Genomic DNA, 15,417 nt, shown 5'->3' with positions numbered 1-15,417 from the left:
CTGACACCAGCTCACCTTGAGCCCCTTGGCTCTGTTGATGGCCCTGAGAGGCCTCAGCACCCTCAACACCCTGAGGATCTTCACCACGGAGATGGCACTGGACCTGGACACAACACACACACAACCCATCACTAAACACCTCCCCGGAGAGACAACATTGTCTGAGGGCACAATCCATTTTTATGTGACACCGTCTAGCCAAATCCAATGTCCCAGGGACTACTTACTCCATGCCCATGGAGAGGAGGGATACGCTGACAACCACCAGGTCCAGGATGTTAAAGGAGTTCCGGCAGAAGGAGCCAGTGTGTAAGATAGCTCCATACACAGTCATCTAGTTGGGTGGACATCAATGGGGTAAATACAGATGTAAAACTATAGCCAAGTTTATGAGGTTGAATTGACCAGACCTTTTATACTTTATATACTGCCAAATATATACCCAGACAAAACCCGTTACATACTGTATTGTTGTTTTTGTCAGCTTTAAATGACTCAACTGAATCACTACTTTTACTAAACAACAGCCTCCCTCAACACAAAAGAAACACAACAATGCATTGACAAACCGATTGTTCCCAATTACCTTGAGCACAATTTCAGCCGTGAACACGGAAGTGAAAACGATGTCTGCATATGCCAGCACCTTCAACGAAACAGGAAAAAGGCGTTAGACTTTCATATGAGCAGTCCAACAAAATGTCTAATACTGTAGAGGTCAGAGCACTTGAATATACAAAAAATGTTTAATCTTGACAGTAGCTTGTCCTTTCTTACATGTTTCATTTCATGTCATAAAATAAAACAGCTTGTGACCATACTCTTTCAAATAAAAGAACATAAAGAATAATATAGTACATGGACAGTGACACAGGCAGATATGTGGGCACCTTGTTCCTGAAGGACATGGGGTCGATAGGGTCCTCAGCGGCAAGAGAGATGCTGGAGAGGAGGATGAAGAGGAGGATGATGTTGGTAAAGGTGGTGGCGTTGATGATGCGGTGGCACAGCTTACGGATCCTGGGAGGGGGAACAAATAACAAAAACATTTGTCGTTGGAAACTTTTACCAATTAGACCCTTGTCAAGTCAGAAAGATGTTATTACCATTAAACAAATGATAAAGGTATATTGTTGAGTGACTCATTTAAAAACATAAAGAATCTACACCATAACATGTTCAACAGTCATCATCATCAGCCTTATCATCATCATCAGCCTCAGCACCTTCATCATCATCATCCTTATTATCATCATCATCCTCATAATCAACATTATCAACATCCTCATCATCCTCTTCATCGTTACTTGTTCTGAGGACCAAAGATGAAGAAGGAGCTGGCCTCTGGCATAGGCACCGCCTCCTCCTTCAGCTGCAGGTCTGCCATTGGCCGAGGCCTCGGGCTCTCAGGGATGTCAGGGTCCTCCTCCTCATCGTCACCTGGGCAACAGAGATGTTCGGTTGTAAACAGAGAAGTAATCTGTAAAGACCTCTGACATGAAAACACGGTTTAAGTATGTTAAACATTAATTTACATGTAGTCATTTTAGCAGACGCTCTTATCCCGAGCGACTTACAGTAAGTACAGGGACATCTGAGGCAAGTAGGGTGAAGTGCCTTGCCCAAGGACACAACATCATCTGACATGTCGGGAATCAAACCAGCAACCTTCTGATTAATAGCTTGATTCCCTAGCCGCTCAGCCGTCTGACCCCCATCCTAACATTCATCCTCTCCTCTTTGAAGAGATATCTGATATCATCATCTCAATGCTCCTCAACACAGATATTTCTAGTCCAGGTGAGAGATGAGAAAGAATCTATTTACCTGGGAAGTCTGCTGGTGGGAAAGGGTCCTTTACCTCGTTGACGTTGGACTCAAACTCGTCCACTCTAAGCTGTAGGGGAGAACAAACCAAAAACATGTTTATAGATGTTCTATATGTATGTAGAGAAGGGGTTTGGAACAACAACAACAAAAATGCTTGTCAAAAAAGTTGAGTTGGTCATGCAAGTTATACTTATATCCGGTTATCTGTGTGAGTTATACCTATATAAAGTTGGCTGTGTGTGAGCTATTTCTATTTACAGTTGGCTGTGTGAGCTGTATCTATTTCCAGTTATACCTTAGCTTTAGTGGGGATCTATTTCCAGTTATACCTTAGCTGTAGTGGGGATGCCTTCAATCTTGGCTCTCTGTTCTGCCAGCTTCTTGGCCAGGAGAGCTTTCTCCTCGGCTGCCTTGTCGGGCATGTTGGCCCTGACGACAGGGAGAGAGAGCAGCTGGTCATACCACACCCAGGTCTGTCCTGCAGACCTACGGCTCCCAAGCTTGACCTGTGACCTTTATCATTAGCCTTCCCTCACCTGAGCAGCTTCTTGCGTTTCTTCTCCTCCGCCTTGTCCTTCTGAGCCGACGTCAGACTCTCGGCCTCCGCCAGGTTGTCCACGGCGATGGCCAGGAAGACGTTCAGCAGGATGTCTGAGGGAGGTCAAAGTTTCCTTCCGCGGACGAATAAACCCTACAACTCTAACCCCTACACACCTTCACCTCTTCTACCCAAAGACACAATGTCAGAAACGGCGTGGGTACAAACAAGGATGTGTAAGGATACAGTTTCCACAGACGAAGAGGATGATGAAGTAGATGCTAACCAGGATCCCAGGCATGATGGGACCCCCATATGCCATGATGCCGTCATACATGACAGTGTTCCAGTCCTCACCTGTTAGGATCTGGCAAAAAAAAAAAAATCAAATACCACCTCTTGTGACTTCATTTGGTTTGAGGGCTCGTATGTCAGGGTGTGTTTTGGAGGAACCAAAGAGGAACATCACACATTCAGATTCAGATCTAGTGTGTTTGAAACCCATCTACAGGTTGGACATGTTAGGTCTCTACCGATGACAGTGCTGCTTCCTGAATTGTTACACTTCATCATTTCACTTCATCAATACCATTTCTTATGTTACGACCCGTCACCAGTTATGGAAGTGTTAACTCTTGTTAATTCACGTTGATTCTGCTGTGGACCGACCTGGAACACACTGATGAGGGCTTGAGGGAAGCTGTCAAAGGTGCTTCGAGGTTTGGGCCGGTTGGGGAAGTTAAACTTGCCCCCGAACACCTGCATGCCGAGCAGGGAGAAAATGACGATGAAGAGGAAGAGGAGGAGCAGGAGGCAAGCGATGGAGCGCACCGAGTTGAGGAGGGAGGCCACCAGGTTACTGAGGGACGTCCAGTACCTTACACACACAAACACACACGCCAGGGATTAGGGATTACTCTCTACCTGAATATATCTCTGCCATATCTACCTGAGATCATCTCTACCTGAGCATATCTCTACCATACTCTCTACCTGAGCATACCTACCTGAATATATCTCTACCATATCTACCTGAGCATATCTACCTGAATATATCTCTACCATATCTACCTGAGCATATCTCTACCTGAATATATCTCTACCATATCTACCTGAGCATATTTACCTGAATATATCTCTACCATATCTACCTGAGCATATCTCTACCTGAATATATCTCTACCATATCTACCTGAGCATATCTACCTGAATATATCTCTACCATATCTACCTGAGCATATCTCTACCTGAATATATCTCTACCATACTCTCTACCTGAGCATACCTACCTGAATATATCTCTACCATATCTACCTGAGCATATCTACCTGAATATATCTCTACCATATCTACCTGAGCATATCTCTACCTGAATATATCTCTACCATATCTACCTGAGCATATTTACCTGAATATATCTCTACCATATCTACCTGAGCATATCTCTACCTGAATATATCTCTACCATATCTACCTGAGCATATCTACCTGAATATATCTCTACCATATCTACCTGAGCATATCTCTACCTGAATATATCTCTACCATATCTACCTGAGCATATTTACCTGAATATATCTCTACCATATCTACCTGAGCATATCTCTACCTGAATATATCTCTACCATATCTACCTGAGCATATCTCTACCTGAATATATCTCTACCATATCTACCTGAGCATATTTACCTGAATATATCTCTACCATATCTACCTGAGCATATCTCTACCTGAATATATCTCTACCATATCTACCTGAGCATATCTCTAACATACTCTCTACCTGAATATATCTCTACCATATCTACCTGAGATCATCTCTACCTGAGATCATCTCTACCTGAATATATCTCTACCATATCTACCTGAGCATATCTCCACCTGAATAAATCTCTACCATATCTACCTGAGCATATCTCTACCTGAGCACATCTCTCCCTCTCAACCTGAGCGAGTCTTACTTGGTGACCTTGAGCAGGCGCAGCAGGCGGATGCATCGCAGCACGGAGATCCCCATGACGGACATGATGTCCATGTGCACCAGGATGAGCTCCAGCACGCCGGTGGTCACCACGAAGCAGTCGAAGCGGTTGAACAGGGACATGAAGTAGGAGGGCAGCCCCAGGGCGTACATCTTCATCACCATCTCGATGGCAAACATGGACAGCAGGACCTTGTTGGCGGCGTCTGGTGATTATGGAAGGGTGGGGGTAGTGGGGGTGGTGGGGGTCTGTTAAGCTGTTTGGTGTGGTCCAGTACTGTTTTCAATTGGTATACAATTTCATATACGTTCATTTGTGGGGTTTTTTTACCATTATTCTACCTAGACAGTGTCTATGTGGTTCTCAACCCTGGTCCTCATGGACCCCCTGACCTTCATGTTTTAGATGTTTCTCTCTTCCAACACACCTGTTTCAAATGAATAGTTATTACCAGGTTGGATGACCCCTTTCGTTAGAATGGTGGTCAGTGTTGGAGCGGGAAACATCTCAAACATGCAGGACAGCAGACCCTGAGGACATGGAGTGTTCAGGGCCTGAGGACAGGGAGTGTTCAGGGCCTGAGGACAGGGAGTGTTCAGGGCCTGAGGACAGGGAGTGTGTTCAGGGCCTGAGGACAGGGAGTGTTCAGGGCCTGAGGACAGGGAGTGTTCAGACCCTGAGGACATGGAGTGTTCAGCCTGTGGACAGGGAGTGTTCAGGGCCTGAGGACAGGGAGTGTGTTCAGCCTGTGGACAGGGAGTGTTCAGGGCCTGAGGACAGGGAGTGTTCAGGGCCTGAGGACAGGGAGTGTTCAGACCCTGAGGACATGGAGTGTTCAGCCTGTGGACAGGGAGTGTTCAGGGCCTGAGGACAGGGAGTGTGTTCAGCCTGTGGACAGGGAGTGTTAAGGGCCTGAGGACAGGGAGTGTTCAGGGCCTGAGGACAGGGAGTGTTCAGGGCCTGAGGACAGGGAGTGTTAAGGGCCTGAGGACATGGAGTGTTCAGGGCCTGAGGACAGGGAGTGTTCAGACCCTGTGGACAGGGAGTGTTCAGGGCCTGAGGACAGGGAGTGTTCAGACCCTGAGGACAGGGAGTGTTCAGGGCCTGTGGACAGGGAGTGTTAAGGGCCTGAGGACAGGGAGTGTTCAGGGCCTGAGGACAGGGAGTGTTAAGGGCCTGAGGACAGGGAGTGTTCAGGGCCTGAGGACAGGGAGTGTTCAGGGCCTGAGGACAGGGAGTGTTAAGGGCCTGAGGAAAGGGAGTATTCAGGGCCTGAGGACAGGGAGTGTTCAGGGCCTGAGGACAGGGAGTGTTCAGACCCTGTGGACAGGGAGTGTTCAGGGCCTGAGGACAGGGAGTGTTCAGACCCTGAGGACAGGGAGTGTTCAGGGCCTGAGGACAGGGAGTGTTCAGGGCCTGAGGACAGGGAGTGTTCAGGGCCTGAGGACAGGGAGTGTTCAGACCCTGTGGACAGGGAGTGTTCAGGGCCTGAGGACAGGGAGTGTTCAGACCCTGAGGACAGGGAGTGTTCAGGGCCTGAGGACAGGGAGTGTTCAGGGCCTGAGGACAGGGAGTGTTCAGACCCTGTGGACAGGGAGTGTTCAGGGCCTGAGGACAGGGAGTGTTCAGGGCCTGAGGACAGGGAGTGTTCAGGGCCTGAGGACAGGGAGTGTTCAGGGACTGAGGACAGGGAGTGTTCAGACCCTGAGGACAGGGAGTGTTCAGACCCTGTGGACAGGGAGTGTTCAGGGCCTGAGGACAGGGAGTGTTCAGGGCCTGAGGACAGGGAGTGTTCAGGGCCTGAGGACAGGGAGTGTTCAGACCCTGAGGACAGGGAGTGTTCAGGGCCTGAGGACAGGGAGTGTTCAGGGCCTGAGGACAGGGAGTGTTAAGGGCCTGAGGACAGGGAGTGTTCAGACCCTGAGGACAGGGAGTGTTCAGGGCCTGAGGACAGGGAGTGTTCAGGGCCTGAGGACAGGGAGTGTTAAGGGCCTGAGGACAGGGAGTGTTCAGACCCTGAGGACAGGGAGTGTTCAGGGCCTGAGGACAGGGAGTGTTAAGGGCCTGAGGACAGGGAGTGTTCAGACCCTGAGGACAGGGAGTGTTCAGGGCCTGAGGACAGGGAGTGTTAAGGGCCTGAGGACAGGGAGTGTTCAGACCCTGAGGACAGGGAGTGTTCAGACCCTGAGGACAGGGAGTGTTCAGGGCCTGAGGACAGGGAGTGTTCAGGGCCTGAGGACAGGGAGTGTGTTCAGGGCCTGAGGACAGGGAGTGTTCAGGGCCTGAGGACAGGGAGTGTTCAGGGCCTGAGGACAGGGAGTGTGTTCAGGGCCTGAGGACAGGGAGTGTTCAGACCCTGAGGACAGGGAGTGTTCAGGGCCTGAGGACAGGGAGTGTTCAGGGCCTGAGGACAGGGAGTGTGTTCAGGGCCTGAGGACAGGGAGTGTTCAGGGCCTGAGGACAGGGAGTGTTCAGGGCCTGAGGACAGGGAGTGTTCAGGGCCTGAGGACAGGGAGTGTGTTCAGGGTATGAGGACAGGGAGTGTTCAGACCCTGTGGACAGGGAGTGTTAAGGGCCGAATACAGAGTTTGGTCCAAAAACTAAGTTTGCTGGGGGGTTGGAATTAACAGCCACTGTTTAACGAAGAGCGACCGCACATACTTATGGGAGTGTTGCGAGTGCTGACCTTGCCAGTTGGTGAGTCTGTCAGACTGCTGGTGGTGCTCCGTAGCGATGGCCAGTGTATTCAGGAACACCAGCAGAATGACCCACCAGTAGAAGTAACGAGACTTCACCCAGGTCAGACACTTACGCCGGCAGAAACGGTTCAATTTCCGGGCTTTTTTACTGGATGGAAGAACAGATGATAAGAAGAGACGAAATGACGAGATGAGATCAACAGATGAGGAAAAAATACTAACAAGGAGTTTAGGTGTAGTGTACAGTTCTCACTGGCTGTATGGGCAGGTATACAGTAGTATACTAACTAGTGGTCTTGATACAGTGTACTAACTAGTGGTCTTGATACAGTGTACTAACTAGTTGTCTTGCTGTAGTGTACTCACTAGTGGTCTTGCTGTAGTGTACTAACTAGTTGTCTTGCTGTAGTGTACTCACTAGTGGTCTTGCTGTAGTGTACTCACTAGTGGTCTTGATACAGTGTACTAACTAGTGGTCTTGCTGTAGTGTACTCACTAGTGGTCTTGCTGTAGTGTACTCACTAGTGGTCTTGCTGTAGTGTACTAACTAGTGGTCTTGCTGTAGTGTACTCACTAGTGGTCTTGCTGTAGTGTACTCACTAGTGGTCTTGTTGTAGTGTACTAACTAGTGGTCTTGATACAGTGTACTAACTAGTGGTCTTGGTGTAGTGTACTAACTAGTGGTCTTGATACAGTGTACTAACTAGTGGTCTTGATACAGTGTACTCACTAGTGGTCTTGCTGTAGTGTACTCACTAGTGGTCTTGCTGTAGTGTACTCACTAGTGGTCTTGATACAGTGTACTCACTAGTGGTCTTGATACAGTGTACTCACTAGTGGTCTTGCTGTAGTGTACTCACTAGTGGTCTTGCTGTAGTGTACTCACTAGTGGTCTTGCTGTAGTGTACTAACTAGTGGTCTTGCTGTAGTGTACTCACTAGTGGTCTTGCTGTAGTGTACTCACTAGTGGTCTTGCTGTAGTGTACTCACTAGTGGTCTTGCTGTAGTGTACTAACTAGTGGTCTTGATACAGTGTACTAACTAGTGGTCTTGCTGTAGTGTACTAACTAGTGGTCTTGATGCAGTGTACTAACTAGTGGTCTTGATACAGTGTACTAACTAGTGGTCTTGATACAGTGTACTCACTAGTGGTCTTGCTGTAGTGTAGTCACTAGTGGTCTTGCTGTAGTGTACTCACTAGTGGTCTTGATACAGTGTACTCACTAGTGGTCTTGATACAGTGTACTCACTAGTGGTCTTGCTGTAGTGTACTCACTAGTGGTCTTGCTGTAGTGTACTCACTAGTGGTCTTGCTGTAGTGTACTCACTAGTGGTCTTGCTGTAGTGTACTCACTAGTGGTCTTGCTGTAGTGTACTCACTAGTAATACAGGATGCGTTGCATGGTGTCCATGTCCCGTAGACTTCCTGTTTCTGATCCTCCATCCTCCAGAGGTAACAGACCTGATCCACAGGGACAACAGACGACAGACACAAGCTGTTGATATGTGTATTCTCTTTTGTCGTTACAAACAGTGGGCAGGAGTGAGACAGGTGTTCTCCATGTTCAGCAGCTCTACTCTGCTGCGCCTGGGAGAGTGAGGTGATCACCTTGTCCCTCCTGGTCATTGTCCATGACCTCCGCCTGGGTGATCCACTCCATGTAGCCCTTCAGGTCCTCGTCCAGCTGCTGGGTCTCTCGCAGCTTTGTGAACTCTCCGCGGGACTTGGCCTTCTCCCTCTCCTTGGTGAACTCACTGGGGGAGGGAGGCAGTAGAGAGACAGGAAGACGGAGAGAGAGATCGAGATTAGGAGGATCACAAGGGGAGGAAGATAAAGAAGAAGAATAATAATAAAGACAGCAGGTTAAATAAGAAGTGGTAGAGGAGTGGAGTGGACACAGAAGAAAGCTGAACTTTAGGAATGATCCAAGGACAGACTGACAAACAGGACATGAGAACAAGACTCCTACCCACTGAGCACGCCCAGAACCAGGTTGAGAACAAAGAAGGAGCCGACCAGGATGAGAGTGGTGAAGAAAATCCACGGCCACTCCATACCTATAGCATCATTCACCTGGGGGGAGGAGGGAGCAGGGAGAAGAGGAGGGAGCAGGGGAGGAGGGCAAAGAGGAGGGAGAGGAGGGACAGGAGGAGGGAGCAGGGAGAGGAGGAGGGAGGGAGGAGGGAGCAGGGGAGGAGGGCAAAGAGGAGGGAGAGGAGGGAGAGAGGAGGGAGAGGAGGAGGGAGCAGGGAGAGGAGGAGGGAGCAGGGGAGGAGGAGGGAGGGAGGAGGGAGCAGGGGAGGAGGATGGCAAAGGGATGAGGTACGGAGGGAGGGGAGGTGAGAGGAGGGAGAGGAGGAGGGAGCAGGGAGAGGAGGAAAAATGGATGAAGTACGGAGGGAGGGGGGGTGAGAGGAGGGAGAGGAGGACGGAGGAGGGAGCAGGGAGAGGAGGAAAAATGGATGAGGTACGGAGGGAGGGGAGGTGAGAGGAGCAGGGGAGGAGGGCAAAGAGGAGGGAGAGGAGGGAGAGAGGAGGGCAGAGAGGTGGAAGGAGGGAGAGGGAGTCAGAGAGAAATAAATTGCATTGTTGCATTGACCATCTTCATGTTACAAAAAAACAATAACCCTAAGTAAATGTCATCCATAAGGGATCTCTGAAAAAGTTAAAGTGGTAAAGTGCAGTGATGCAGTAATAGTGGTATAAAACCCCAGTACCCAGTAAAGGACGTCGGTCCAGCCTTGCGTAGTGATGCACTGGTAGACCGTGAGCATGGAGAAGCCCAAGTTGTCAAAGTGTGTGATGCCGTTGTTGGGCCCAGGCCAGCCCAGCCGACAGTCTGTCCCGTTGATGGTGCAGCGACGCCCGTTCCCTGCTTGGGCGCAGGGAGAAGGCTTCTCGTTCTCCACCGTGGCGATGATGTCTGGAGCACAGACAGGGGAGTTAGGGCAAGTGTGTGGGAGTGTGTGTGGGAGTGTGTGTGTGTCTGTGTGCGTGTGCGTGTGTGTGTGTGTGTGTGTGTGTGAGTGAGTGCGTGTGTGTGAGTGTGTGTGTGTGGGAGTCTGTGTGTGTGAGCGTGTGTGTGTTTGTGTGTGTGTTGTTGGTACAGTATGTGTGTTTTCCTATTCTCGTGTGAGTAAATATTAACAGCATTCCCTGATCAATCATTAAGAGATCAATAATGTTTGGCCTTTGCCTTTTGAGAGCAATTAAGGATCTGTATGTTTGATTTGTCTCAAAGCTGGAACTTGTTGGACTGATCCAGCGGTTTCATTACAGAGGGTAAGACAGTATTATTAATACATAAGTAAAGAGTTCCTGCTTGTGTGTATTAGTATCCTGTGTGTGAGTGAGTGAGTGAGTAAGTGATTGAGTGTGTGTGTGTGTGTGTGTAGATGTCCAGCAGCCCTACTTGTGCCTGTGTAGTAACAGGTCTTGTGCATCTTGCACTTAAAGAGCTCCAGCCCCATGATGGAGTAGATGGTGACCATGAAGAAGACCAGCAGGGCGATGTGGAACAGAGGCAGCAGGGACTTCAGGATGGAGTTCATCACCACCTGTAGGCCTGGAGGGGAACAACAGGAAAACAAGATCAACATAAAAAATATATATATATCAGCCTTTCTCAATCCTGGTCCCCAGGATCCGCTGCCTAGCATGCTCTAGATGTTTCCATGCTCCAACACACCTGGTTCAAATGAATGGGTCGTTGTCTTGCTCTGCAGAAGCCTGGTAACGACCCATTCATTTGAATTACGTGTGTTGAAATAAGGAAACATCTAAAACACGCAGGGCAAGGCGGCACGAGGACCAGGATTGAAAGAGGCTGATCTAGACAACTACAGATCTACTACAGAGAACCCCATTTCGGTTCTCCTCATATGGTTTACCTAAATGTAATAATAGAGACCTAAAGAATCAAGCCAAAATCAAAAGACAAGCATCAAAGTCAAGTTTGAACAAACGTAGTTGCCCGGAACCAAATCTCGACCCAACCCCTGATGTCCGGTTCCTTACTCGGGACTCCTGAGACGAGACGCAGGGGCCGCAGCACCCTGAACGCACGGAGAGCCTTCATGTCGAAGCCTCCGCCCTTCTCCCCCACCTGGGCCTCCACCCCACTGAGGTGGTTGATGGTGTCCAGGGCCACTGTGAATAACCTGCCCCGCAAAGAAGGACAGACTGTCAACACTGACACAGAAACTAGACCTCAAACTAAACTTGAACTACTGTTTATGCAAAGTTTTGTAGATTTTCTTTGTATGTTTGACCAATACAGTTCAATGTTTAATAGTTTACAATTGTAAATTGGTAATAAATGTTTCTTACCCTACAGACACACAAACAAAGTCTAATATGTTCCAACAATTTCGTAAGTATGCGTCTGCGTGAAACAGGAAGCCATAAGACACGATCTTCAGAAAGCACTCTATGGAGAAGATGAGGAGGAAGATGTACTCGAGGCTTTCCTGCAGACCAACCACAAAAGGGGGAAGAAAAGAGGGGGTTAGTAACCATGGTGATGCTCCAGCGGTGGCTCACCCAGTTCAAACAAAGCTCTCAGAAAGACTGGTTTTACATCTTAACTTGATGTACTCTTATGGTGGATACCAGACAGCAAAGAGACTTTGATGCAATGTGTGAGGCGAAGTAACTGATATACAGATATGTTCAAGATCAATAAAAGCAATGAAGTATAAAGTTCGGGGAAGATGAACAAACGCAGATACATGAGTCCCCTGAGATCAGGTTTTTATACGATGGGAAAACTGAACTCCTGTGAACTCTGTTATGTGGCTCCTCTACCATTTCAGTTCAGAGAGGTTTGCTGACCACCAACTGGCCTTCAGAGGCCCAGGTACCCGAAACACCCTGCTATACCCAAGATACCCTCCCTGTACCCAGGTACCCTCCCTGCTGTACCCAGGTACCCTCCCTGCTGTACCCAGTGTTCATTAAAATCATCACACTACCTTCAAAATACACTCAGGTTCAGCTGCAAATTTTGACTTTCCCTCAAAGGAAACACTGAAGATTGGATGGAGGCAATCAAACAAAGAAGGCAAGAACAATCAATGTAGGCACATTCTTTTACAGGCCCTTATAATTAGATTTTCAGTTAATTCAGTGCTAGATTTAGGCCCTAGAACTATTAGCTTACTCTTTAAACTTGATCTTCAAATATAACTTAAAGCTGTGTTCTATTTGAGGACTTGTTGCTTTATAGGGTCTTAGTATTCAGCGTAGGGATAAGTCCATGTGTAAACAGCTTTGGTGTGTAAATAAAGCTCTAATCAATTAGGTTTATGCATCATTATACATATACTCTATATTTATAAAGTGCTGCTGTATAAAGAACTGGCACAGCAGCCGAACATGGACACAGGGTCGTTCTGGGAACATTCACCAGAGGCATTTATAGCACGGCATTGTGTGTATTTGTGTCTATATACTTCTGACACAGAGAGGCAGAACATCCCACCACAAACAATTGTCTGTGTCCACACACACACTGACACACTGCACAGTGACTGCCTGAATGTACTTGAAGAAATTGAAGGCACAAACAAGCATTCACACACACACACACACATACACTGCCTGTTCTGTGTACTAATACCCTGACGAGGGAAGATCTAAATTTAAGTAGTTTACACACTCAGCGTCCATGAAACATGAAGGCAGAGTGTGCATGAGTGTGCGTGTGAGCAACACCTGGCCCTTTCAATCACCCAAGGACACCACGCAGGGACATTATGCAGGGACACTATGCAGGGACACTACGCAGGGACACCACGCAGGGACACTACGCAGGGACACTACGCAGGGACAATAGGCAGGGACACCACGCAGGGACATTACGCAGGGACATTACGCAGGGACACTACGCAGGGACACCACGCAGGGACACTACGCAGGGACACTACGGGCCAGCCACTGTGTGTCTCTGTGTGTGTCAGTGGGATTGTTTGTTCCCACAAGAACAACAAGGAAATAATTGAACTTGTAGTGACATTTTATTGTTTTTTTTAGGAAGTTTATGGTTAGGTTGAATTATTGTTAGGGTTAGAATTAAATCAGAGTTGGGGTTAGAATTTAGGGGTCGTTTTAAGGGTCAGGGATAGAAGCTAGGGTTAGGTTCAGGGTTCAAGTTAGATAAGGTTAAGGAAAAATGAATGCGATTGAATTGTGAATCCCCACTGGAAATCAAATCTAAACTTGTGTGTGTGTGTGTCTAAGGGCCCCAGCCTAGTGTTCTGGTGTGAGCAGAGCCTTTGTGTATCTGACATCAGTGTGTGGGTCAGCTGTCATGGCTGGACTGAACACAAATTTAAAACACAGATTCCAGGGTAGAGAATGTACCATATACTGCCTGCGTTTTTTTCCTGTCTGGGCCATTCTTGCATGTCATCCCCTCTCTCACTCTTTCTCTCTCTCTCATTCTTTCTCTCTCTCTCCCTGCCATTCCTGTCTCTTTATAACAGTCACTGTTAAATAATGCAATAAAATGCCACAAAAAAGTCACAGATTCACCTGGGACACAACACATAATGTAATGAAAATACTCTATTATGCTATCAGTACCTAAGATGCCCCTCCTTGAGTCACCACCTTACCGCGGTGGAGGGGTTTGCGTGTCCTAGTGATCCTGGAAGCTATGTTGTCGGGGGCTTCATGCCCCTGGTAGGGTCACCCAAGGCAAACAGGTTCCAGGTGAAAGACCAGACAAAGCGTGGCTCAAAAAACCAACCATGAAGAAATACAACAATGGTTCTCAGTTGCCCCTGCCCGGAAGCGGGTCACCGGGGCCCCCCCCTGGAGCCAGGCCCGGGGGTGGGGCTCGATGGCGAGCGCCTGGTGGCCGGGCCTTTTCCCATGGGGCCCGGTCGGGCACAGCCCGAAGAGACAACGTGGGACCCTCTTCCAGTGGGCTCACCATCCGCAGGAGGGGTCATGGGGGTCGGGTGCAGTGTGAGACGGGCGGCGGCCGAAGGCGGGGGCCTTGGCGGTCCGATCCTCGGCTGCAAAAGTTAGCTTTAGGGACGTGGAACGTCACCTCGCTGGCGGGAAAGGAGCCTGAGCTGGTGCGCGAGGTAGAGAGTTTCCGGCTAGATATAGTCGGCCTCGCCTCGACGCACAGCGTGGGCTCCGGAACCAGTCTCCTTGAGAGGGGCTGGACTCTCTTCCACTCTGGAGTTGCCCTTGGTGAGAGGCGTCGAGCTGGGGTGGGAATACTGGTTTCCCCTCGGTTCGGCGCCTGTACATTGGGGTTCACCCCGGTGGACGAGAGGGTAGCCTCCCTCCGCCTTCGGGTGGGGGGACGGGTCCTCACTGTCGTTTGTGCTTATGCACCAAACGGCAGCTCAGAGTACCCACCCTTTTTGGAGTCTCTGGGGGGGGTGCTGGAAAGCGCTCCTCCTGGGGATTCCCTCGTCCTCCTGGGGGACTTCAATGCTCATGTGGGCAATGACAGTGAGACCTGGAGGGGCGTGATTGGGAGGAACGGCCCCCCCGATCTGAACCCGAGTGGTGTTTTGTTGTTGGACTTCTGTGCTAGACACGGTTTGTCCATAACGAACACCATGTTCAAGCATAAGGGTGTCCATATGTGCACCTGGCACCAGGACACCCGAGGTCTCAGTTCGATGATCGACTTTGTAGTCGTGTCATCGGACTTGGGGCCGCATGTCTTGGACACTCGGGTGAGGAGAGGGGCGGAGCTGTCAACTGATCACCACCTGGTGGTGAGTTGGCTTCGATGGTGGGGGAGGACGCCGGTCAGGCCTGGCAGGCCCAAACGTAATGTGAGGGTCTGCTGGGAACGTCTGGCGGAACCCTCTGTCAGAAGGAGCTTCAACTCCCACCTCCGGGAGAGCTTCGATCATGTCTCGGGGGGGGCCGGGGACATTGAGTCCGAATGGGCCATGTTCCGGGCCTCCATTGTTGAAGCGGCTGACCGGAGCTGCGGCCGCAGGGCGGTCGGTGCATGTCGCGGCGGTAACCCTCGGACCCGGTGGTGGACTCCGGAGGTGAGGGATGCCGTCAAGCTGAAGAAGGAGGCCTATCGGACTTTATTGGCTGGTAGGACTCCAGAGGCAGCTGATGTGTACCGGCAGGCCAAGCGGAACGCGGCTTTGGCGGTCGCGGAGGCAAAAACCCGGGCATGGGAGGAGTTCGGCGAGGCCATGGAGAATGACTTCCGAACGGCTTCAAAAAGGTTCTGGACCACCATCCGGCGGCTCAGGAGGGGGAAGCAGTGCTCTGTCAACACTGTATACGGTGGGGATGGTGCGCTGCTGACCTCGACGGGGGACGTCCTGGATCGGTGGAAGGAATACTTCGAAGACCTCCTTAATTCCACCAACA

At 49.6% G+C, this 15,417-nt stretch overlaps 2 protein-coding genes across 3 annotated transcripts in view; both read right to left on the bottom strand.

The window, feature by feature from the left end:
• Positions 1–15,417, bottom strand: part of LOC124471292 (NACHT, LRR and PYD domains-containing protein 12-like) — a 1,476,309-nt gene that overhangs the window by 1,072,168 nt on the left and 388,724 nt on the right. The window lies entirely within an intron of this gene.
• cacna1sa (calcium channel, voltage-dependent, L type, alpha 1S subunit, a) overlaps positions 1–15,417 on the bottom strand; it is a 31,616-nt gene that overhangs the window by 11,509 nt on the left and 4,690 nt on the right. For both annotated transcript variants that reach the window (XM_047025727.1, XM_047025726.1), the window contains exons 3-21: positions 11,380–11,519; positions 11,068–11,210; positions 10,463–10,615; positions 9,768–9,973; positions 9,020–9,123; positions 8,659–8,804; positions 8,430–8,511; positions 7,037–7,197; positions 4,330–4,555; positions 3,038–3,245; positions 2,615–2,735; positions 2,367–2,481; positions 2,160–2,259; positions 1,828–1,897; positions 1,308–1,440; positions 891–1,020; positions 587–646; positions 228–334; positions 16–103 (exon numbers count right to left, since the gene is read on the bottom strand). In XM_047025727.1, the coding sequence (XP_046881683.1) occupies positions 16–103; positions 228–334; positions 587–646; positions 891–1,020; positions 1,308–1,440; positions 1,828–1,897; positions 2,160–2,259; positions 2,367–2,481; positions 2,615–2,735; positions 3,038–3,245; positions 4,330–4,555; positions 7,037–7,197; positions 8,430–8,511; positions 8,659–8,804; positions 9,020–9,123; positions 9,768–9,973; positions 10,463–10,615; positions 11,068–11,210; positions 11,380–11,519 (2,493 nt within the window). The remainder of the gene's footprint in view (positions 1–15; positions 104–227; positions 335–586; positions 647–890; positions 1,021–1,307; positions 1,441–1,827; positions 1,898–2,159; positions 2,260–2,366; positions 2,482–2,614; positions 2,736–3,037; positions 3,246–4,329; positions 4,556–7,036; positions 7,198–8,429; positions 8,512–8,658; positions 8,805–9,019; positions 9,124–9,767; positions 9,974–10,462; positions 10,616–11,067; positions 11,211–11,379; positions 11,520–15,417) is intronic.

The sequence above is a fragment of the Hypomesus transpacificus genome, chromosome 9 (genome assembly GCF_021917145.1).
Source record: "Hypomesus transpacificus isolate Combined female chromosome 9, fHypTra1, whole genome shotgun sequence".
NCBI classification, from domain to species: domain Eukaryota; kingdom Metazoa; phylum Chordata; class Actinopteri; order Osmeriformes; family Osmeridae; genus Hypomesus; species Hypomesus transpacificus.
The sequence above is the reverse complement of the archived record's forward strand: the minus strand, read 5'-3'. Positions and strand labels throughout refer to the sequence as shown.